Source organism: Saccopteryx leptura, chromosome 3 (genome assembly GCF_036850995.1).
Source record: "Saccopteryx leptura isolate mSacLep1 chromosome 3, mSacLep1_pri_phased_curated, whole genome shotgun sequence".
Classification (NCBI taxonomy): Eukaryota; Metazoa; Chordata; class Mammalia; order Chiroptera; family Emballonuridae; genus Saccopteryx; species Saccopteryx leptura.
In genome coordinates, this window is record NC_089505.1 from 104881401 (window position 1) to 104906811 (window position 25411).

General features: G+C 45.9%; 1 protein-coding gene across 15 annotated transcripts in view; it reads left to right on the forward strand.

The window, feature by feature from the left end:
- Positions 1 to 3019: 3019 nt before the first annotated feature.
- Positions 3020 to 25411, forward strand: part of EPB41 (erythrocyte membrane protein band 4.1) — a 169028-nt gene continuing 146636 nt past the window's right edge. For 4 of the 15 annotated variants that reach the window (XM_066375641.1, XM_066375642.1, XM_066375647.1 and 1 more), the window contains exon 1: positions 3022 to 3197. In XM_066375641.1, the coding sequence (XP_066231738.1) occupies positions 3184 to 3197 (14 nt within the window). In that variant the 5' untranslated portion in view covers positions 3022 to 3183. Of the gene's footprint in view, positions 3198 to 19612; positions 19874 to 25411 lie in introns of those variants that run through there. The other 11 variants (XM_066375643.1, XM_066375644.1, XM_066375640.1 and 8 more) reach the window with 6 other exon arrangements.

Consider the following 25411-nt stretch of genomic DNA (forward strand, 5'->3'; position numbering starts at 1 on the left):
CTAGGCTGCCCCACCCCCTACACCAGTGGGGGTGGGGCTCCTGGCAGGACGGGGCCAGCATCCCCTCTGCAGAGTGGATCCTGGCCAGGAGCCTGGTTGGCTGTGCTGGGCAGGAACATCTCAGCCTCACTGGGAAGGTGCTGACACTGTACAGGCCTTTGGAGGCCCACAGCTCTGCTGACTGGGGTCGGGCCCAGCTTATGGGACCTGGGGCTGCAGGGTGACACAGAGGCCAGGGTGGGAGTGACAAAGGGAGGGAGATATAGGAGAAACCCCTGGAGGAGGAGCCTGAGTGATGTTGTGGAACTGGAGAGTAACTTCATGGGGTTATGTCCTAAGCCTTTCTTGAACATCTACCGTGTGTCATATACAGGTTTGCTAGCCACAGAGCTGAACAGGATACCCATGAAGGGCTCACCATAGAAGTCATGGTGGGCTGAGCGTTGCTAGGGGTTTGCAGAATGGATCTTAATGATAGTCCCCTTGGCGGGGGCATTCAGAACTTCCCCATGGCCTAAGGTTGTGACGTTTGTTAAAGGGGGCAGGATTTCACTTCCTCATAGTCTGTGGACCAGTCATTTTTCTCCCTGGGTTTCAGTTTCTCTTTCTGTGAAATGACAAAGGGAGATGAACCTAGAGGCTCTCAGAGTCCTCCGGCACCCATTGCTGTAGTCTCCGGGATCTGTTTTGGGACTAGGTTGACCTCCTACCTCACCCCACAGGAGAAAGAGAGAATAGAATGGGGTAAGGGCAAGGTCGAGTGTGATGGGCCCCCAGGTCCTGTTCTTGGCCTGCATTCTCTAAGCATAACTAGAGCCACACTTGCTGTGCATGGAACTCTCTGCTAAGTCTTTAATACACAGCATTAACTAATGTCATCCTTACAACCTCATGGGAGAATAGGTATTATCCCTATTTTACAGGAGTTTATGGAGGTGAATCGATTTAGCTGAAGTCATACAGCTAAGAAGTGGCTGGGCTGGGATTTGAACCTAGGTATATCCTACTTCAAAGCCCAGACTCACTAAAAGGGGAACCTTCTACCCTACAGGTACTGTCCTTATCTATGCCCTTACATTGCCTACCCCTTACTGGGCCTGTGATGGGGGGAAAGGAGCAGAGGGAGCAGCCTGTGGCTCAGGGCCCCACTGGAAGTTTCCCCAGATGGCCAGGCCAAGCTGCACTTGACTACTGCTCAGGGGCAAGAGCTGGGCATTGAAAAGCAGCCTTCAGTTTCTCCACCCATAAAACTTGAATTTTAGTAGTTGAGTGCAGGCATTTTTTTTAATTGATTGATTTTAGAGAGGCACAGAGAGGGAGAGAAACATTCATTTTATGTTCCACTTAGTTGTGCCTTCATTGGTTGCTTCCCATATATGTGCCCTGACCAGAGATTGAACCCACAACTTTGGTGTTTGGGGACAAGACTCTGACTGAGCTAACCAACCAGGAGGACGAGTGCAGGCATTTCTTGGCCCATAGTTTGAAGCTAAGTCAACAAGGGGTAAAAGGTAAGAGGCAGGGCTTCTGTAGCAGTGCCTGAGTACGTGGAGAAAGAGTTTGGGTCAGGACGAGCTTGGATCCTGCGCTTACTGTTTGAAAGCTATTTCAGATGAAGGGACTGAGGTTGGAGAGGTTCAAGGGCTTGTCTGGGGCTGTGCAGCTCCTCTTGCAAAGCGTGAGGGGAAAAAGCAAGGAGGAAAACCTGGAGAACAAAATCCAGGGAGATGCCAGTTGGAATCTCGGCTTGACCACTTAACTAGGCTTGGAGAAATGAAGTGACATTCCCAGAAACACACAGAGGAGTCCCTTCTCACTGTCCTCATCTGTAAAATGGGAATAGTAATAATTTTGCCTTTGTCCACTTCCTGGGTTATTATGAAAGTCAGAGGAGCTGAGGCATTTGTAGAATCAGGTGAGATTAGTTCAGTTCTGGGTGTGTGTTTTTGGGGAGAGGGCACTTCTGACAACCCCTCTGCTGAGATGCTTTACCCTGGTAATGCGTGGAGAACAGCCCTAAGAATGCCACCACCATGTAATGAATACTTACCATGTGCCTGGCACTGGGCCCAGAGCTTCACCTCATTGTCTCCTTTAATCCCTACCTTATCAGGCAGGTGGTGGCCTCATCCCTACTAGGTCCCTCTAACACCCAAACCTACAGCTCCCTGTAATAATAGCACTTAACACTAGTGGACAATTTACTGTGTGCCAAGCATTGTGCAAAATGTTTTACATATATTCACTCATTTATTCCTCACAACCCTGGAGGTGGGTATAAATGCTATCCCTATTTTACAGATGAATAATTGAGGCACAGAGAAGCTAAGAAACGGGCCCAATGCCACAAAGCTAGTGGGTGGTAGGGCCAGGGTTTGTTTTTTTTTTTTGCTGGGGGGGGGTTTCAGGTACAGAGAGAGAGTCAGAGAGAGGGATAGACAGGGACAGACAGACAGGAACGGAGAGAGATGAGAAGCATCAATCATCAGTTTTTCGTTGCGACACCTTAGTTGTTCATTGATTGCTTTCTCATATGTGCCTTGACCGCAGGCCTTCAGCAGACTGAGTAACCCCTTGCTCGGGCTAGCGAGCTTGGGTCTAAGCTGGTGAGCTTTCGCTCAAACCAGATGAGCCTGCGCTCAAGCTGGCAACCTCGGGGTCCCGAACCCGGGTCCTCTGCATCCCACTCCTACACTCTATCCACTGCGCCACTGCCTGGTCAGGCTAGGGCCAGGGTTTGAACCTAAGTTCTAACTTCCCTTCTTGAAGCACTCATCAGAGTTGTAATTCAGTCACAACTCCCTACACTGTAGGCTCCATGAGGGCAGGGACCATGTCTGTCTTCTTCATATGCTATCCCCAACACCTGGCACACAGTAGGTGCTCAGTTAATATTTGTCCACAAGGATCCTGCTGCCTCCAGTGGGCTGGGCCCTGGGAGGCCTGATGAGCTCAGCGTGGATTATCAGATTATCAGATTGCTGACTAAGAAAGTATCTGCCCCAGCAGAGCCCCAGCAGCAGAGGGAGGGCAGAGTTTCACCTGTGGCCCAGGCCCAGGCCGACGAGGGGCCCCAAATAGCTTGCCTGTTGGTTGTGCTTGGATCTCACTATTGTCCTTTGCTTCCATGTGCCGCTGTGGCGATGGCTCCATGGCTTCTCCCGGATTGGCTGCGTGACCCGGATGGTTGCTTCTGGGTGAGTACTGAGTTGGCTTTAAACTGTGGTGTGGGCTCAATTCTAATGCATGTCCTGTGGCCCTGCAGCCTCTGTAGGTTGTAAAGGAGGCCCAGGGGTCCGGTTGGGTCCAGTCGGGTCCGGTTGGGTCGGGGTGGAGGGGCTAAGAGAGAGTACTCTGTAAAGCGAGGATCCTACCACCACCAGCTGACTTCACTCCAGTCAGGGGTCCCCAAACTTTTTACACAGGGGGCCAGTTCACTGTCCCTCAGACCGTTGGAGGGCCGCCACATCATACAGTGCTCCTCTCACTGACCACCAATGAAAGAGGTGCCCCTTCCGGAAGTGCAGTGGGGCCAGATAAAGGGCCTCAGGGGGCCGCATGCGGCCCGCGGGGGCCGTAGTTTGGGGATGCCTGCTCCAGATGGTCAACACACTAATGTGATTTTGGGTCATGTGATACAATGCAAAGGTCTTTGGGGCCAGACTGGTCTGGAATAAAATCCTATTCTGCCATTTGTACCTGGGTGGATGTTTGCGTCTCAGTTTCTCATCTGTAAAATGGGAATATTAACACCTGCCTGACACAGGTATGTTTGTTCTTTTATTCGTGTAATCCCCACGAAGGCAGGGATTTTTGTTCATCTGCTTGCTGCTGTATCCCCAGCACCTAGATATAGTGCCATATAGTAGGTGCTCAGTGGATATTTCTGAATGAACCTATTTATTCAGTCAGTGTCACTATGCCCTGTCAATGTGCTTTGTGTTGGATTAAATGGCTAATGGATATAAAGTACCCAGAGGCTTGTGAATGTGGGTTTCCCCTCTGCTTACTAGACTTTGAGTTCCTGGGCTTAGGGGTCAGGGTTTTGTAAAGTGAGCTCTGGGTCCCCTGAACTGAACTTGGGGCCAAGCACCAAGCCTATCAATCAGCAGAAAAAGAGGCCTAGGCAATTAGACTCGGGGCCTTTGCTTAGAACTGGGGAGGGAGTGGCACAGCCTCTACGTTTCAGCAGAAGAGAGGGCGGCTGGGGAGGTCTGGGGCTGCAGGGGAGAGGGGTGAGGAGGGACTGTGCCTCCCAGCACTTCCACTCTCTTAGCTGTGTGACCTCAGACAAGTCATTAACTTCTCTGAATCTTGGAGACCTCATCTGTGACATGCATATCATAACACTCTCCCACATGGACATGGGACAGAGCCAAGGGGGAGTACCCAGCCTAGGGCCCTGTGTGATAATTATTGGTTTCCTCTCAGCCTTTGGCACGTTCTGGGAGGGGACTAAGTAGAGTGTCTCTTTTTGGCTCCTTTCTCCTACTTTTAACTTCTCACCTAGCTGGGGCTGGAATCTAGGAGTCAGCAGCCCCAGACTCCTCAGCAGCCTGGCTGGGGCCCTGGGATAGGGGCTGGACTCCGCCCCGTGTAGAAGTAGCTGAGTGGAAGTCCCAGTTTGGCCATTCTTTTGCTGTGTAACTTGATTCAGTAATCTATCTTCTCTCAGCCTCTGTTGTCTCACCTATAAAATAAGATTAAGGACATTTCCCTTGAAGAATTATTATTATTATTATTTTAAGAGCAGGGTTTTTTTTTTGAAAGATTTTATTTATTCATTATAGGGGAGGAGAGAGAGAGAGAGAGAGAGAGAGAGAGAGAGAGAGAGAGAGAGGAGAAACAGAGAGAGAAGGGGGGAGGAGCTGGAAGCATCAACTCCCATATGTGCCTTGACCAGGCAAGCCCAGGGTTTTGAACCGGCGACCTCAGCGTTTCCAGGTCGACGCTTTATCCACTGCGCCACCACAGGTCAGGCTTTGAAGAGTTATTTAATAAGCAAATGGGTAGCTTAGACATGAACATTTCTATTACTATTTGGGTCTGGCTGAGGAGTCTGGGATGGAGGGGGGGGGGGGCTGGATAATTACATCCCATCTCAGCCTAGGGATCTGGAGAATCTCTAGGCATCATATGTATTATTGCCATTTCTTATATGCTGGGCTTGTTGTTTATACTATTTTAGATACAGGATCTCATCTAGTCCTCCCAGTGACCCAGGCATTATGACTCTACTTTATGGATGAGGGAGCTGGTGCTGAGTAAATCAGGGAGTTACCCAGAATCACATAGTTATTTAGGGATGGAGCTGGGGCTCAGACACAAGTCTGTTCAACTTAAAGCCCAAATTCTTAGTGTGAAGCTTTCTCATCTCCCCCAAGGAGACAGAGACTATTTGACTCATCTTTGTTCGTCTCCAGTGCCAGCACAGGGTCAGTGGGAACTACTGAACTGTTTTCTGAATGAATGTGTACACACACGCACACACACGCACACACGCACACACACGCACACACACACGCAGAGTACCTCCTCCCAGGCCTGCGACTTTAAGACTTTGGAAGAGAGAAGACAACAGAAAGCAGGAGAAAGCTGGACACCATAGTGGTTGAGTCAGACAGACATGGCTTTGAATCCTGTATCTATTGTTTACTAATTTTGTGACCTTGAGCAAGATATTTAACCTCTTGGAGCTTTCATTTCTTTAACTGTAAAATGGTAATAATTTTAAAAATCTACCTACCTTTTTTTTTTAGAGTTTAAAAACATTTTTTAAAATTTATTTATTGATTTAAAGAGAGAGAGAGAGAGAGAGAGATCAATTTGTTGTTCCATTTATTTAAACATTCATTGGTTGATTTTTGTATGTGCTCTACCGGGGATCAAATCTACAACCTTGGCACATGGGGACGATGTTTTAACCAACTGAGTTACCTGGCCAGGACCTGGAGAGTTCTTGTGAGGATTAAATAATGCATGTGAGGCACATGATGAGTAATCGATGGTAGTAATTATTGTTATTATAGTTATAATTATGAGTACTATTTTGAGATTATAAAGATATCCCTCTTGGGACAGTGGAGACCCAGTCTGGGAGGGATCTGCTGGAGACAGGAAGATAGCAACCCTGTCGGACAGGTTCTGAAAAGCACCTGCAAGGTGAAGGGAGGGGCGAGACATCTTGGGAGGTTATCTAGTCACTTAGTTATCTGCTTTCACTAACGCCCATTCCGTGATAGGGCATGGGACACAGAGATGACTCTGTGTTGTCCTTGCCCTCTGCCTCGCGGGGAACTCAAGAGTCTAGCTCTGGGGGGGAAAGACACAGAAACCACCAACTTTGACTGATGCACTAAATTGTGAACTGTGAATATCTTCTCAGGCAAAGACCAGAAGAAAAGGCACTCCAAGTTGTAAAAACTGTTTTGCCAAACTACAGAGCCATGACCTGCACTTGGGGCTTGGGGCTGGAGAGGCAGGCCCAGGAGAGCTAGGGGACTTGACCCAGAGGCAGTGAGGAGTTCATGGAATAAGAAGCAGGCATGTATTGGGGGAGGATCACTTGTTGGTGTGGAGGTCGGATGAGAGGGGAGGGGTGGAGGCAAGTCTCCAGGTGAGAGATGCTGGGTATGGTGCAGGGATTGAGCCCTGGGATGGGGAGCAGGGGTGGGGAGGTGAGGTCCGTTTGGGAGGCAGAATGTGATAATGGACTGCAGTGGGCAGGCAGGAGAGGAAAGAGGTAAGAGTGATATCTTGGCGTTTGGAGGGTTATGGGACTTGCTAGGGTCTCTGGCCAAGGGACATACCTGGGAGGAAGAACCAGAGCTGGGTTGGGGTGGGGGAAATCCACTTCTCTGCTCCTTGCCACCTCTGCCTCCGTTCCCCCAGGTAGCATCTTTGTCTGAGCTGGACACTGGACAAGGCCTCTGGCCACCAGAGCCCATGCACCCACTCCTGCCTTGTGGGTCCTTTGTGGTGATGCTGGCAGGTTTGGCAGCCAGGACTGCTCTTTGGGGTGGGGTCAGACAGGGGCTTTGTGGTACGGAGAAGCCCTGGGTCTAGTGCTTCTAGTGTCACTGAATGTCTGTGTGACCTCTAAAGTCACCCACTCTTGCTTTCCTTTTCCTTACCTTGAGAACGAAGAAAACCTGTTTTGCCTGCCTCAAAAATGCAGTGATAAAATGCAATTAGAGACAACAATCATTTATGGAACACTGGCCTTGTGCTGCTTTGTTATGGGGGGCACAGAGATGACTCAGGGTTCTTACTTCTTGGGGAACATGAAGCACTTCTGAGCAAGCCCAGCAGAGCGGGTAGTTCACTCTTTCTAGGCTTTGGGGGGGGGGGAGAGAAAGCTAAGCTAGAATTTGGAGGGTGAATATGAGCTCCCTAGGTGGGTAGTGGAAGGAACAAATTTCTAGGCACAGGGAACAGCATGTGTGAAGGTTTGGACCCAAATAACGTGCTCAGGGTATGTAAATACTGTAGTTTGGTACAGCCAGAGCAGAAAGGGAGAGGTAGGTGGTGATGGGGGTAGCAGGGTCCAGACCGTGCAGGGCTTTGAAGATAGTCACTTTGTAGATGGTCACTTGCTACCGTCTCTTCCCTGCATGCTCACAGCTGCCTGTTCTCACTGAGACCGCCGGGGCCCTTTCCACCCTGCCCACCCCCTCCTTTTCCTCTCTCATCCCCACTCCTCTCCCAGGAGTCAACAACCTGGGTTCCTTACCAGCCCGCCACTCCTAAGTAGTGTGGCCCCGCAGTCACTTGTCCTCTCTGAACCTTAATTTCCACCTCAGTGAAATGGGGACAGCAGGCCATGCTCACAGGGCAGGGTGGAGGCTTCAACGAGGTAATCCCCACTAATGGCCTCGCACATGTAATGGACACCCATAAAAAGGATTATATCAGCATGAATTGGACTGCTCTGCCCCCTTACTCCCACCCACAGCTTCCCCTGCCTCTCCTGGCAGCCTGATCTGGCCAACAAAGGAAGGAAAGGATTAAGAAACAAGCCCAAATCTCCAGAGGGGGCCTGGCCCACTGCCAGCCGGCCCCCTCCTGCCCCTTGCTCCCCTTGGCCTCAGGCCCAAGGACACTCTGTCTTGAGGCCTGGGCTCCTACCAACTCCTCACCCTAGAAGTGTCTCCCTGGCTAGAGGCCAAAGCCAGCAGCAGCCTTGAAAAAGGGACAAATGCTTGGGAAAAAATATAGTTTTATTTTTTTCTCCTGGAAGCCAGTAATCAGGCCTTTTTTTCTCCGTGATTGGGAGAAGAGCAAGTGTGATGTCCTGCGTCTGTGGGAGGCCCCAGAGTCTGGGCAGAACTGGGCCCCTGAACCTTCTGGATCCTACCGCAGAGGCTGGCGACCAAGTCCCTTTAGGTGCAGATGCAGGACCTCAAATCCGAGCAGGCAGCTAATGGCACGAGGTCAGGCAGCAGGAACTTAGGTCTCTGGACCCTTTTCGGCAGCATCCCATGAATGGGTGTAGTGTGATGACTGACCTTGGCTGTCACTGTACTTCTCTGAGTCTCAGTTTTCTCTGTTGTAGAAGGGGCTGATTTTACTGTGAGGCTTGGCGATAATGGAGATAAAGCAATCAGTACTGTGAGTCCTTAATGGTAGGTAGCTAGTGTTACTGCTTTTGTAACTGCTGCCTCTAAGAACCTTCTCTGCCCTACCTCTTTCCCGTCTAGGGACTTGAAATTTTGATACAGTTTCCTGTTGAACAAATGATACCCAGTAAACCAGTTTTAAAGTGAGAGGCTCAGCACCACCACCACCCCTTCCCCCTCTCCTTGTTGGCCTGAACACTCTAGCCTCACCCTCGGTCTGATTTGGGCCCCTGCCCCAGACGATCTCTGCCCTCCTGGCTCCAGACCTTCATGGTCTCTCTTCCAGAAGCCACACGAGGACAGTTTTTCTTCTGCAGACTTCTCTGATCAAATGCCACTGCAAGCACTTTGGAAAAGTAGAGTTGGAAGGGCCCTGTGTCACCCACACCTGGGCTAAGGGAGCAGAGGTGGACTATGAGCTCCCCGAGACAATCTTCAGGGAGCTAGGACAACACTAAGACTTTTTTTTTTTTTTTTTTTTACAGAGACAGAGTGAGTCAGAGAGAGGGATAGAGGGATAGACAGACAGGAAGGGAGAGAGATGAGAAGCATCAATTCTTTGTTGCAACACCTTAGTTGTTCATTGATTGCTTTCTCATATGTGCCTTGACCGCGGGCCTTCAGCAGACTGAGTAACCCCTTGCTGGAGCCAGCGACCTTGGGTCCAAGCTGGTGAGGTTTGCTCAAACCAGATGAGCCCACGCTCAAGCTGGCGACCTCGGGGTCTTGAACCTGGGTCCTCTGCATTCCAGTCCGACGCTCTATCCACTGCGCCACCGCCTGGTTAGGCAACACTAAGACTTTTGCAAAGCCTGTGAAATAGGCCTAAACGAGGAAACCTGGTCCCCAGCCCAAAATGTGGTAGAGTGGAAGGAGCACCAGACCGGGGCTGGAGGGCTTCGCCCCCGGCCCCAGCTTTTCCTGCCCTCTCGGAGACTCTCAGTTTGATTTACAGAAGGAAGGGGTGGACTGATGTCAGAGGTTCCTATTAAATATTATAGGATTAAAAGAAGGGATTTGGGAGCCGACAGAACTCAATTTAAATCCCAATCTCACCACTTGCCAGCTGGGGGGACCTCTAGCATGTTGTTTTGCCTCAGTGAGCTTTAGTTTTTTTACTTATAAAGTGGGAAAAATAGCCCTGGCCGGATAGCTCAGTTGGTTCAAACATCCTCCTGAAGCTCAGAGGTTGCTGGTTCCATCACTGGTTGGGGCACATGCAGGAATAGTGATGTTCTTTTCTCTCTATTGCTCTCCTTTCTTATTTCTCTCAAATCAATAAATTAAAAACAAAAACAAAAACGTGGCACAGTGGATAAAGCATCTATCTATTCGGAACACTGAGGTTACTGATTTGAAACCTTGAGCTTGCTGTCTCCGAGTGTGGGCTCCTCAGTGTGAGATCACTGGCTTGAGCGGGGGATCGTCCACACGATCCCAAAGCTTGCCAGCTTGAGCCTAAAGGTCGCTGGCAAGAAAAGCCCAAGGTTGATGACTTGAGCAAGGGGACCCTTGTTCAGCCCCATCAAGGCACATACGAGAAGCAATCCATGCACAACTAAAGTGAAAACAACTACAAGTTGATGCTTCTGCCCTCTCTTTCTCTCTTCCTCTCTCTCTCTAGAATAAATAAAAAATAAAACTTTTTTTTTTAAAAAGAAGAAATTAGTCAAGGCCAGTCAGAAAAAGGTTTGTTGAGAAGGTAGGGTTTGAGACATGTGCAGGATTCATTGGTTATTCATTTATTCACTCAACAAATATTTTGGATTTGGATAGATAGGACACAGAGAAGAGGAGCTGGGAGGCTGGGGAAAGCTGGAGTTCAATAGACCTGCCTATTCTAGCTGTTTGGTGTGGGATCAGTTACTTCTCTTCTTTGGGTTTCACTCCCTCTGTAAAATGGTGAGACTAGTGAGCATAATTCTTACCTCCAGAATTGTTCTAAGGCTTAAGAGAGTTCAAGTTCACAGTGGGTAATCAGTTCTTCTGATTCCTTTTCTCTCCCAGTTCTGTTAATGACTGGAGGTATGATTTCAGGCAAGACCTTGAACACATCAGGTGCACCCCAGGACCTTTGCACTTGCTGGTCCTTTGGCCTGGATCACTCTACCTCCAAATAGTACTTTCGTGACTGTTTTCTCGTCTTAATTCTTTTGTTTTTGCCCCCTTCTCATTAAAGCCTTTTCTGACTATCCTATTTAACATTGTAATACCCTCTCCAGCTGCAGCACTAACACTCTTTATCCTCCATCCTGGCTTATTTTTCCCATAGCTCTTATCCCTTTTTGGCATGTTATAGTTTATTGAATATTTGTTTATTGTTTGCCTCCCCTAACTGCAATGTGAACTCAGAGATAACAGTGATTTTTATCTGTCTTGTTCAGTGTTATAGTCCCTGTACTTAGAACAGTGTGTGGCTCATAGCAGGTGCTCAGTAAATATTTGTTGAGTGAATTAATGAAATAATAAAATAAAGCCTTTTTTCTCTGGGTCTAGCACTATGCTGAGCACACAGTAGGTTCTCAATAAATGATTGTAAGAGTGGTCATCATCCTCTCCATTTCTTAGCTAGTACTCTGGCTGGGTCAACCCTGAAGCTCTTTTGCTTCTAACATTTTCTGCCAGGGCATCAGTTTCAGTTAGAGTGCCCAAATCTTTTGTGCCTGAGCTATGCAGTATTTCTAGTTGAGGCTGTCTGGCTGTTGGGCCCACAATAGTTATTATGTCATTATTGGTAATTAGCACTTAGGCTCAGAGGCTCCAGCTTTTGTTTTTCAGCAGAAATCACTGCAGAGAGTTGTGCCAGCCACTGGGTCCCAGGCCCGGGGCAGCTTCCTCTGTAAGTGCCCCCTTACCAGGGTCGATGGCTTAGGGAGACCAAGATAGAGGTGCCCCCAGCTAGGGGCACTTGGGTAACCAGCTCAACTGCTGTATTCCCCAGGCAGTATTCTGCAGTTTCTTCCCCACGCACTTGGCTCTCCATGCCTGGCCAATATACATAGGGACTTCTACATAAAAGGGGCTCACTATATAGGGGTGCGAGATATAGGGTTTCCCAATGTCCAGCAGACAGGGGCATTTTCTGATGCTCAGGAATCAGGTAGTACGGGTGGAGGGAATAATCCTGGGTTTAAGACTCAGAAGCCTGGTTCAAGTCCCTGCTTAGCTGCTGAGTTGTTGGGTCACCCTCCGTACATACATCATTACCTCTTGCTGGGCCTCAGCCTTTTCATTTGTCAAATAGAGATAAAGGCACTTGCTTGGCTTCACTGCAAAAGAAAGGCAAGATAGTGTAGTGGGCAAAGGATAGAGCTCTGGAGTCAGACACACCTGGCTTCCCCGCTATATCCCTTTCTAGATGAGTGACATTGGGCACATTGCTTCCCTTCTCTGACGTCAGTTCCCAAAGCTATAAAATAAGGTTAAAAGAGTACCCTCTCCATAAGGTTATTGTGAGAGCTAAATAAGAGAATGCAGGTCAAGTACCTAGGCACTTAGTGAGTGCTCTATACATCTTTGCTGGTATTGTAATTACCCTCATGGAAATGCAGGTAATCTATAAATGTAAGAGGATACTAGCAATTAAGCCAGGCAGATGTAGGTTTAAATCCTAACTCTTGACACTTACTATGCGGGTGATCTTGGGTAAGTTTTTCTCTTTTCTCAGACCCTACTTTCTCATCTGTAAAATGAGAATTACAGTCATACCTTCTTCCAAGGGCTGTTGTAAAGGTTCAGTGACATGTTGTATATAAAGGATTACTTAATACAGTGGTTGGCCCATGTCATCCCCATTTTATAGGTAAGAAAGAGAGAGAAAGTGATTTGACTGAACTCACATAGTATCTCAATGGTGAAGCTTTGATTTGAACCCATGTTGGCTTGCCTCAAAAGCCCATGTTCTTTTTACCCATATATGGGATGATGAGAATTATTCTTATGGCTACTGGAATGATCTCATTCATTCTGTGATCCCCAGTGCCTACACAAAGGAGGTGCTCAATAAATGTTTGTTGGATGAAGAAAGGGGGTACCAGAGTGTCCTCACTTCCAGGGAAGCTTTTGCCTTGGGATTGAAGCATTTTTTTTGGCTTAGTTGACAGCAGAATAAAAATAAAAATAAAAAATAAAAATCACATGCAGTGCAGGTGTGGGTTTCATAATTTTAGAATTTTTTCACCCCTCACATAATTTGTCCATACTTGCTACCCTGTATGACATCCTGGGTAGGCACTGCCACCTCCGTTTGGTGAGGATATGGGAGCCCAGAGAGGGTGTTTGGACTGAATGTTTATGTGTCCCCCCCCCAATTCATATATTGAGGCCTTAACCCCCAATGTGTTGGTATTTGGAGATAGAGCATTAGAGAGGCAATTAGGGTTAGATGAGGACATGAGGGAGGAGCCCTTAGAAGAAGAGACACCAGGAGCTCACACTGTCTGCCATGTAAGGACCCAGGGAGGCAGCTGCCTGTAAGCCAGGAAGAGAGCCTTCACCAGAACCTGACCAGGGGTTGCCACCCTCATCTCAGACTGCCAGCCTTCAGAACTGCGAGAAAGTAAATTTCTGTTGCTTAAGCCACTTAGTCTATGGTATTTTGTTATGGGAAGCCCGAGCTGACTAAGACATAGGCTAAGTGACTTGCCTGGAGTCACACGGTGAACTTTTGGCAGAGCTGAGGCTGGAAGTTATTTGTAGTCATTCATCTCTTGCTTCTCCACTGAAACCCTCCCAGTCTCGGGAAGGCTTAGAAATTAAGACAAGCTAAATGCTACACAGGCAACTCAGGGACTGTCCTGCCACAGCAGCTTTGGAGGATGGTGGAGCATATCCAACCTGGGCCATTTCTGGGTTCTGAATTCCCCCTGCTTCCCTATAGCTCCTTCTCTGCCCTCTCCAAGGTGAGGGGTGGGCCAGACTGACTTCACCAGTTTTAGAAGGGGCTCAACTAGCTGATGACACTGAGCCTGTCCTGTGTTTCTTGAGAAATTCGCTAGCCTAGAGGTTTCCCTGCCCTAGGCGGAGAGAATTAGTGGGGTAAGCTTGAGTGAGCTGTAGGCTTTGCTGGATCAGGGTCATTAGGTACACTCCAGCTGGTGAGAGAAGGTGGTTGGGAGGGTCATGGGAGGCCAGATCTTTGGGTCCCTCCTTGAATGTCTCAGGGCTACAATCAGAAGCAGTCACAGCAGCCTTTCCTTGGGGTCTTGGGACAGATGTTGATGTTGCTCATTCTTATCATTTCCAGACTGCTACCCTGAGAGTGGTGTGAGAGCAGAGTAGAGCAGAGGACAGTGGCATCACACAGACCTAGTTTAAGCTGTGTGACTTTAGGCAAATCACCTAACATTTCTAGGCTATAGTTTCTTTAACTGTAATTGAAGCTAATAATATCTTGCAGGGTTACTATAAGACTGGATGCAATAATGCATATAAAGTACTTAGTATGTGCCAGGCACATAGTAAACACCTGGTAAATATAGCTGTCATTTTTAAATAAGAAATTATCTCTAAATTCCCTTCCAGCTCAGACATTCCTAGGTTTTATGGCTGTAGAATTTAGTCTGGCCTCCAGCTTTGGAAGGGAAATGTAGCTGAACTTAGAGGAAGGCAGTGGACAGAATCCTGTAGCAGGGGTTGGCAGACTTGCATCTTAGTTTAGGCTCTGACACCCTTGCCCTGTATGACCTTGGGACAAGTCCCTTCCAGTTTTTGACCCATTTTCAAAACTGTTTAAAAGTTAGTAGCTTGGGCTTGATGATTTTTTTTCTTTTCTTTTTCTTTTTTATTCAGTGGGAGGAGGGGAGGCAGAGACAGACTTCTGCATGTGCCCTGACTGGGATCTACCAGGCAAGCCCTCTAAGGGGGATGCTCTGCCCATCTAGGGAGATGCTCCGTTGCTCAGCAACCAAGGTCTTCTTAATGCCTGAGGTGGAGGCCATGGAGCCATCCTTAGCACCCAGGGCCAACTTGCTCTAATTGAGCCATGGCTGTAGGAGGGGGAGAGAAAGAGAGATAGAGAGAGAGAAATGAGGGGGTAGGGGTGGAGAAGCTAGATGAGTGCTTCTCCTGTGTGCCCTGACCAGAAATCAAACCCAGGACATTCACATGCTGGGCTGATGCTCTACCACTGAGCCAACTGGCCAGGGCAGTGCTTGATGATTTCTAAGGTCCTACCAGTCCTAGCATTTTGTAAATCTCGAGGCCTAAAGGAATACCTTAGCACCTATTCATCAGGTCCTCTTTTATAGTTTCAACTTCCTTCCCTTTGGCTCCTTGTTTTTTGGAGTGTCTCCACAGCAGAAAGAACATACTTGTCAACTCCAATATATTTATTTTACTTACATTATTTTTTTGCTTTTACTGTGCACAGAAAACTCGTTAAGACAGAGCTTAATGTAATTTTGTAAGCAAAATGCATGTGTCAAAGAGGTCAAGACATGCTCTGTGTTTTCAAATAGACTTTCATTGCATCTGATTCCTTTTGCCTTTACCTCAACCAGAATAGGCAGCCTTGTTTGCTATAATTAAAAAAAAATCTACAGTCAATGCATCCTAGAAAAATAATCATGGGTATGATTTAGATTAAAGGATGTTTTTCAAGTGTCATACAAGAGCAAAAAATGGGAAATAACCTGAATGTCCAACATTTAGGTTTAACCAAATTATGATATATCCATTTATTATAATAATATAACAGGATACTGTTGAGAATGGTGATGCAAATGTCATGTCATAACATAGTGTTAGGTGAAAAATGTTGGTTCCAGACAATATGATCTAAATTTCAAAGAGCATTAGGTTGAACCATATTAAAGTTGCTGATAGTTGACTATTTTTAACCTATAAAATCAACAGTTTTGTGTGACTTCATTTAACATATATATACACACACACAAAAATATAGCTGTAAGAAAAGGTACTTGAAGGGAAGTCTCCCACCAAAATATTGATGGTGGTTATTTCTGACTGATGGCTTTATGGTGATCGTAATTTTCTTAATTTAACTATATATTTTCTATGAACAATTCAAGTCCTTCTACTAGAAAAAAAATCCTCTAGAAAAGGCATACCACTATATGAACAGTAATTTTCCCATCCTGTTACAGCTTGTTTGATTTATCACTTGTGTTTAATAGGTCTCAAATGATTGCAATTTTATGACCATGAGCAGGATGGAGAGCTCTGCTCTTAATATACCTTTGGTTCCAGGATTGGTGTTTATTCAGTAGTGACTGTTCAGAACACTTTGCTGGTGGGCACAGCTTTTCAAAGCCCTCTTCATCTCTTGCCACCCCACTCTCCGCCTCCAACAGACAAATGTTTTCCATGAGCCCTATCTTTGGGGTGCCAGGCCAGCTGTGTCCCTAATCGGCTCACGTCCCAGATTTGGGAATGGTTTGGACTCCAACTGTGCCCCCACTCTTTCCCCGCTTTCTTTCAATCTCATCTCTCCCAGGTCGTTGGAGGCCCCATCTACCCTCCCTGGCTTTCCCCACTGGTCACAACCTAATTTCACCATCTAATTTCACCCTCCTCCATGCAGCTGGTATTTATTTACTTTTGCTGGAGCTCAGCTTGCAATGGGGAAGGATTAGGACCCCTTCACGCTGTCTTTTTTTCTTTTTCTTTTTTTCCTTAGTAGCCTTGACTGCTCCGGGGGCTGACAGGCAGCTAGCAGGGCCTGTATTCCCTAGGAAGGAACAGGAGGGGTGATGGGGGAGACAGTGGCAGGCTCAGCTGGCAGGCGGGCTAGCGATGGCCCCTAGAGACCCCACCCTGGGGTTTGGATCACGGCACAGCCGCCACCCAGATGTGAGTGTGGAGCAGGCAGGGCAGGGAGCTGAGTTTCTGCCTCGGTGATTAGCTTTAGAGATGGTGCTTGAGACCTTTACTTTGATACTCAATGGCAGCCTCTATAAGGTAAGTGGGGACTCAATGTCCGGCTTGCAGGAGGCCTCTTTTGTGAGGATAGATGGACATCTGAGTAAGAGTAGTTTCTCTGCCTTCAGATTGAACATTACTACCTGTACCCCCAATTATGTGTGGGCCCCACTATACGCAGGAACTAATTAATTTAAAAAGTCCCCTTTGTGTGGATGCTATGTACTTTACAGTTTACAAAGCTCTTTCATCTTCAGGCTGAGAATTAAAAGCCAGGACTAGAATTTAAGTCTTTCAGATTCTAAAGCCCGTAAAATCTGTGCCAACAATTCTTGGTGTAGTGTTGCTTGGCACTCTGAATTTAAGAATGGTTTATAGCCTGACCAGGCGGTGGCGCAGTGGATAGGGCATCGGACTGGGATGCAGAAGACCCAGGTTTGAGACCCCGAGGTCGCCAGTTTGAGCACGGGCTCATCTGGTTGGAGCAAGGCTCACCCGCTTGGACCCAAGGTCGCTGGCTTGAGCAAGGGGTTACTCGGTCTGCTGAAGGCCTGCAGTCAAGGCACATATGAGAAAGCAATCAATGAACAACTAAGGTGTCTCAGCGAAAAACTAATGATTGGTGCTTCTCATCTCTCTTTGTTCCCGTCTGTCTGTCCCTGGCTATCCCTCTCTCTGACTCTCTGTCTGTCTCTGTAAAAAAATAAATAAATAAATAAAAAAAAAAAAAAAAAAAAAAAGAATGGTTTATAACTGCCTGTGTCTAGCTATTTTCTGCCAGCCTGAGACCCTACTTTTTTTTCAGGGTGAAGTTTATAAATACTATGCACTCTATGCATCCAACCAAGCCTCTTTAGTATGATGTGTCATTGCCTAGCACTTCATGGTACCGAGAATATTGGTTTTTATGAATCTGAATTTGGTGGTAGTGGTCAGCCATCTTGGGGTTGATCTTTGGGATTTATCCTTCATGGTAGCAGATTTCTAGGTCTAGGTGTAGGAAGCCTCTGAGGCACAGAGGTGGTAGGGCTAGAGCTTCCCCAGTCAGAGACATGGCTGAACTGGAGGACCTGAGACAAGGGACCAGAGTATTCAAGAAGAGTATTCAAGAAGAGGTGTTTCGGCCCTGGCCGGTTGGCTCAGTGGTAGAGCGTCGGCCTGGCGTGCGAAAGTCCCGGGTTCGATTCCCAGCCAGGGCACACAAGAGAAGCGTCCATCTGCTTCTCCACCCCTCCCCCTCTCCTTCCTCTCTGTCTCTCTCTTCCCCTCCCGCAGCCAAGGCTCCACTGGAGCAAAGATGGCCCCGGCGCTGGGGATGGCTCCATGGCCTCTGCCTCAGGCACTAGAGTGGCTCTGGTCGCAATAAAGGGACACCCGGGATGGGCAGAGCATCGCCCCCTGGTGGGCGTGCCGGGTGGATCCCGGTGGGGCGCATGCAGGAGTCTGTCTGACTGCCTCCCCGTTTCCAGCTTCAGAAAAATACAAAAAAAAAAAAAAAAAAGAAGTGTTTCACTCTTAGTACACAGAGTGACCTTGGCCAAGTCATCTGACCTTATAAACCTCAGCTTCCGTATATATAAAATAACTTGTTTATGAGATGGAAAAGAGGGATAAAGTCCCTGCCCTCCTGAAGCTTGTAGTCTAGTGGGTCTGTATCACAGCAATTTATTGAGAGGAACAACAAATAGTACATATATAGTAGAGGCAGGTAGAACTAAGTGCTATGAAGCAAAATTAAAGCAGGGCAAGGGATTGTGAGTGGAGGTAGTTTTAGGGTAGTCAGGTGGTCTTCTAGGGGTTGTCAGGATGTTTCAAGCAGATAATTCATATAATGTGCTCAGTTCAGTGCTGAGAACAATTGAGTGCTTAACAAATATATTATGTTAGCCAGCACCACACCTCTCAGTCCATATTTTTGTCTCCAAATAGCAGTAATAATTAACACTTATGTAGCTCTTACTATGAACTAGGTGCTGTTCTAAGACCTTTACATATTTTAACTTATTTAATTCCTACAATAACTCTTATGAGGTAGAAATTTTTATTATCCTCCTTTATGGAGTCTGGAACAGATACAGAGAAAGCTAAACAATTAGGGAGAGCTGGAGTTTGAGAAATGAACGTAGGTAGTTGGTTTCTAGAGGCTGAGCTGAGATTTGAGAGGGCTGTGATTAGATACCAAGAGACCATAGAACTGGCTTTGATATCACATTATCCTGGCACGTCTAAGCCTCTCTGCTTGGGTTTCTTCTTCTCTAAAATGAGAATAGGAGAACCTGTCTTACTCTATAGTGACCATGCTTAAAACAGTCTTCTTTCTGCTCTGTGGGGTCCCAGCCTGTTCAGAAACCAACCTGGCAGGGAATGTGGAGTCAGGGAGCTCTGAAACTTCTGAAAGGAAATAAAGGCACGTAAGGCAATTGCCAGAGCAACCCTAGGTTCAGCTAGGTTTTCTTTTCTTTTTTCTTTTTTTTGATGATTGTGAGGGCGCCACGGCAGAATTAGGAAATCCTTAAACACAGAAGACAGCTGAAATCTTGACTTGGCCACAACACTCAGCATCCATTTCAGGCCTTACATAGCTTCCAGGAGAGGTCAAGTCTAATCGAACGTCAGGGTTTGAATGGCCATCTCGAGATGGTCAAGTTACTAGAAGAGGAAACTGAGGCCTAAAAAAGCTGAGTGACTTAACCAAGGTTATCAGGTGCATTAGGGGGCAATCAGCTGGAGTAGCCTGGCAGCAACCTCAGATTTCCCTGAGTTTTTCAAATCTCGACCTCTTACCTGGCCCTCCTCGGGATGGAAGGGCCTCACCTTCATTCTGGGCAGTGGCTGCCTCATTCCGCACGTGGGTGCTGCAGGGGCCGGGTACACCCGGACTCTAGAGCAGGTTCGACGTGCGCGTGCGCATACGCCACCAGCCCCTTGCCTTTTCCCCTCTTTTTTTCTCCCCTCCCCATTCCTTACCCTCCTGGGGGAGTAGGGAACCCTAGGAGCCAGAACTTGGCCTTAGCCAATGGGTTGACGGGCCGCGGGCCCGGCCCCCTCCTTCCCTCCGGCGCTCTCCAATAGAAATTTACTACAATGTTGTGGCGACCAGAGGGGGAGGGGCGCGCGCTAGCGGGCGAGCTGGCTGCGGGCCGGGCCGGCCTCGCCTCGCCGGGGGAAGGCGGGAGGGCGCGCGGCGGAGACTCCGGCTTGCTCGCTTGCTCCCTCCCTCCGCTGGTGGGTTAGTCAGTCAGTCAATCCGCCTGCAGCCGGCGGGCCAGCGAGTCGCTGAGGGCCCGATCCTCGGACGCCGGCGTCTTCTTCTGCCATTGTTCATCGGGCAGCTGCAAGCGGCGGGCGCGGGAGACCAGACTCTGGAGCCGCGGGTGAGGCGAGGCGGCTGCAGCGCGCGAGCGGGGTGGCGGGGGTGGGGGGGTGGGGAGCGGGGCGTGGAGCTGTCCCCGAGGGGACGGTCCTGGCGGCCGCCGCGGCGCCACAGCCTCTTTGTCTCCAGCCCCCCGCAGGCCCCGGACCAGGGGCTCGGGCGCTCCGGCCCTCACACGCCTGCCGGAGACTGAGGGGCTGGAACCGGGACGCGGCGGGCCCGAGAAGGAAGAGGCGGGGGCTGAGCTGGGGGAGCGTTTCAAAGTTAGGCTTGAGGTTTGTTTTTGACGCGGGCAGATCGGGCCGGCCAGGTCCGTCAATCACTGCACAGTGGGCAGGAGCCTGGGCAAGAAACCAGATTGGGGGGGAACTGCAGGTTTCGCGCGGTGTAGGTGTAGGTGCAGCTGCAGAGCGCTTTCTTCGTGACGAGGTAGCCGGCTGTCTGAAGAAGTCGGGCACAATCTGAGGGGTGGCGGGAGCCCTGCGGGGACTTTAAGGCCTTCCCGCCATAGACACCCGCATTATTAAAAAAAATTCGCCAACCCGGAGGTCGCAAACGCCCCCCCCCCCGCCCCCAGTCTTCACGGTTCCCGTGACCAAAGGGTTAAATCTATTCTCTCAGCTTCGTGACCTCCTTTTTCAGTTCGCGCATCTGTCGGCTTAGAAATATTTCCTCCTGCACACTGGGCTGCCTTTTTTTTTTTTTTTAAATACCTGTGGAGAGACTGGCTGGAGGCTCGCCCTGTAAGAATCATCAGCAGGCTATTCTTCCTGATGGGGGTTTTGCCAAAACTGGTTTATTCTTCCCAGGATCAGGCATTCTCTGGAGAGAGAAAGTGATCTCACGTGAAACAAATTGCTGACGGATTGGTTTCTGCCCACATGACAGCGACTGTCATCCTGTTGTTTCTCTAACTGTACCCTACCTACCATAAATGACTAGTCTGTGGAGACTTGTCGGTTTTCGGCATCTTTTGCTGATTAGGAGATAGTTGGGGTTTTTTTTGGTGTGTTGTGTTTTTTTTTTTAAGAGATACTGAGCTTTTTTTAGTAGTCTGGGTGATTTCACAGCTGCTATTTTGTTCTTTCTGTTTTTAGGGAAAATTGTAAGACATGGTTATGTCTTACTCTCTTGAGGATATACTGTACTCAATGCTGTTAATCATTACTGTTTTCAGCCCGCCATAAATTTTAGTTGTTTCATTCTTTTAATTAAGTATATATGCACAAGATATCTCATGTATGTTACATATATCTATACTATTTGATATACTATATTTCCTTTGTATAATTCTCATCCCAATTTTGTTGAGTATATCATTAACCCTTACTTTCTATGGAAACTTAACTACTCTTCGTTTTCCTTTTCTCTAAAGTGGAAACGTGTAAGTTCTTTGTTGGCTGTACAATTTTTGGTTTTATAAAATAGTTTATCAGGAATTTATTAATATAATCCATGTAGAGTATATAGCAGAATGTCTGGCATACAGTAAGCACTCAATAAATGATAGATTAAAAACGTGAGTATAATAACTGAGCTATCAGTTTGCCTTGGAATGAAGGTGCTAATTCAGAGTGCTTTCAATAAGAAGGTTTATTTAAGGTAAAGATAGGCATTGTGCTGAGCCCTGGGGAAACTGAAGTACAGTGTCTTTGCCACTATTAAAACTGAACTCACTGTTAGACCCAAGCTCGGCATACTAACCTGATTCCTTTCCTTCTAGTAACAAAACTACACTTTTTTCCTTGTATAGTTGAATTTAGGCTTAGAAATAAATGTTTTTAATTTTTAAGCCTCACCAAAATTCTCTCAACATTTATACCAGTCTTTTATACCAAATACTTACCTTACAGGTAAGTCCTTGCATAGTTATGGCCTCAGTCTACCTTTCCACCTTTATTATTATTTTTTAACTGCCTAAAATAACACAAATTTATCCTTAGTTCCTGTAGGTATTATCCTTATTACTTATAGTTTCCAACCAAAAAGAGCTGCTCAGTAATAACCCATACTTTCTCATCTCTGTACCTTTGGCCATGTGGTTTCATCTATGCTTGTCATACGTGTATTTTCCTCCTGACCACTTTCAGTTCTCTTACCTTAAAATTGTTAACTATATTAGTAATTTGAAGTGTGGGAAAAAATTCCCCATGTTGAAGAACTTGATGAAATATTTTATTTTGTTTTGAATTTTCTTTGAGCTTCATTAGTATGGCCAGACATTTAAATTTTCTTTAACTGGTGTTCATTAAAAGGCTTTAGACCCTAAGTGCTGTACCAGTGTGTGCAGCCATTATGGTAGTTGATGGTTGATGGTAGATTAAGAAAAACTCAGGCTTCCATTCTACTCAAAGCTAAGAATTTCTACCAATTAATGTTGGGAACTCCGGTGGTCAGCAAATAGCGTAAGCTAGTAGAAGAAAGTTTTATCTCTGCTTGCTTTCTGCATCTGTTCTCTTTCTTGGTTGTCTAAGGGCCAACATTTCCTTAATGTTTGTTAAATGTTCAAATCATAATTATTGCTTTAAAATAGTAGATATGGTGAATAGACCTATGTGTTAAAGTAAGCTTAATCTCCATAGATTATATAAAATAACATGATAATTTATATATTAACTAAATAATACATAAATCTCCCTCTTTGTATATTTAAAAGTGCTTTCATCTTATCTTTTTTCCATGAGAAACACTTCTAATATATAAATTAACAAATGATTTTTAAAAAAAATAATTTTTATTTCTTTTTTTTAAAATTTTATTTATTCATTTTAGAGAGGAGAGAGAAAGGGAGAGAGAGAGAGAGACAGAGAGGAGAGAGAGACAGAGAGGGAGAGAGAGAGAGAGAAGAGACAGAGAGAGAGAAGGGGGGAGGAGCTGGAAGCATCAACTCCCATATGTGCCTTGACCAAGCAAGCCCAGGGTTTCGAACCAGTGACCTCAGCATTTCCATAACAAATGATTTTAAATGATTTCTGTCCCCTCTGAAAAAAATGGTTGTGGTTTTTGGTTGAGATATAACCTCTATATTTTTCCTGTTGTTCTCTTTTGTCAGGTTTGTGCCCCACATTTAAAGTTCACCAGTGTGATGTTTTCTTGTGTGCAGCTTGAATTTAACATTTCTGGAAATTACAGAGCTAGCTTTTCATCTCATTTCTTAGTTTATGGTCTTAATTTTAAACAAATTCATATTATGAGAGATCGTGTGATTACAGTGCTATTTGGTTTCCTTCCTCCTGTTCCTAAGAAAGCTTTCAGTTAAGCTTGTCAGAAATGTTGCCTAGTAGTAGTCAAGGGATTCTTGAATTCTCTTCAGGTGCTTTGATATGCTTACCAGTGGATTATGTTATAAAATAGATGGTCAGTCTACAATTTGTGATGTGAGTGATTGGCCTTGCTTATATTGTATTCTGAATTTTCAAATCCAATTTTGTATTGGTGATTTGCTATTATAACTTTAGAATATCAATGGCCATTGGGGGCTGACTTTGGTTCTGAAATCAAGAGGAGTGTAGGTTTAGACTACAATCTGTTTTCTTGTTACCGAAGAAAGCCAGCCCAAGTGCTGCCAGTGTACTTTTCCAAGAATCTCATTAGATTTGTGATTGGTCATATGCATATTCATATGCAGATTTATTGCTTCCTCTAAAGGAATTATTTTCCCCCTATTTCTTGAGCATGGAATCACTTTTTTTTAATTTGTGACGTAAACAATAACAACTCTAATAACTTTTTTCTTTTTTTTTATTTAAAAAAAATTTTTTTTTCAGGGTCAGAGAGAGAGTCAGAGAGAGGGATAGGGACAGACAGACAGGAACGGAGAGAGATGAGAAGCATCAATCATCAGTTTTTCATTATGACAGCTTAGTTGTTCCTTGATTGCTTTCTCATATGTGCCTTGACCGCGGGCCATCGGTAGACGGAGTAACCCCAGTAACCCCTTGCTCCAGCCAGCGACCTTGGGTCCAAGCTGGTGAGCTTTTGTTCAAACCAGATGAGCCCGTGCTCAAGCCAGATGAGCCCGTGCTCAAGCTGGCGACCTCGGGGTCTCGAACCTGGGTCCTCCGCATCCCAATCCGATGCTCTATCCACTGCGCCACCGCCTGGTCAGGCATAACTTTTTTCTAATGAGAAACTTTGCTTTTTTCTGAATAGTGTCTCCAAAGATGAAACTTTTAAAAACTTTTAAAAGGGTAATAAAAATAACATGATGAATTGATCAGTTATAGGCCTTATATAGAGAATATAGAATTATTGGAAGGTAATTGATTCACTGCATTTATAATAGATTTTAGAGAAGAACCAGATTCCAAAAAAACCCCTAATATATATATATATGTATATATGTTAATTTTTGTTGTCTATTTAAGTTTGTTGGTATGTCATTGGTAATTTACTGTGTGGCCTTTTTGTGAGTGGGGTTATAATTTGTTCAGTAAAATGCAGCATAACAAATACTGTGGTGTACATACTGTCTTAGATTAGTATTTTGATTTACTCTGCTGCTGTTTAATGAATACACAGTGAGAAGGAAAAAGAAAAAAGCTATAGCTATGGACAGTATTGAGAAATTGGAGATCTTAGAAAGATCTTGATATTTTATTTTGAGTGCTGATCTTACTTAGAATTAAATGCCTTGCTGCCATTACTTCAAGTGTTGGTCTTTAGGAAAACTTAGTGGGAGAATGTGATTATGATCAAAGTCTCTTTACACTTGTTTTTGCTAATTATTTTTATTCATATGGGATTGTATCCATCTTGAAGTATTTGAAAATAAATTGGCTAGTTCTTTTAACTTTAAAGGAAAGCAACACACTATGGATTTGGCCAATACAATTCAATGAATGACTTGGAGAGACTTTAATATACCCTACCCTCTAATCTTTATCAGCTTTTCCCCAAAGTCACCTAGGTAAATATGTTACCTCTGAAAGTCCCTTCTACATAGAAATTCCAGAGCCATTCTGGCATCATGTTTGTTTTAATATTTATTTATTTTATTGCATTTATTAAGACCGGTTCTCATTTTGCAGTTATCTTGTATTATCTCCAAGACAAATCATATGGATTAAACTGTGATTGTTTATTAAATTGCTACTCTCTCCCTTCTATGACTGAAGGCTCTTTGGGTCACTTCTCCTCAATTAATCTAGGCCTTCTCCTATCATTCTTAACTTTCAGGGTAATCTTTATTTGTAGAAATTAAATTGTTGCTGAGCTAGGTGGAGTAGAGCTTGGGTAGGGTTAAAGTAATCTTTCAGAGTGGGTAGGAAGAGGCAAGATTGTTTGATGTAATGAATAGGAACTATGACTAAACATTTATATTAATAAATAAGATTGAAAGAAGCAGTAGATGCTCAATTAATATCTATATTTTAATCTTATTAATATTATTTATTAATAAGGATAGGAACACTTCAAATTAAAAAAAATTTTATTTATTGATTTTTAGAGAGATGAGAGGGACAGGGTCGGGGGGGGGGGGGGTTGAACAAACAGGAAGCATCAACTCATAGTAGTTGCTTCCTGTATGTGCTTTGAC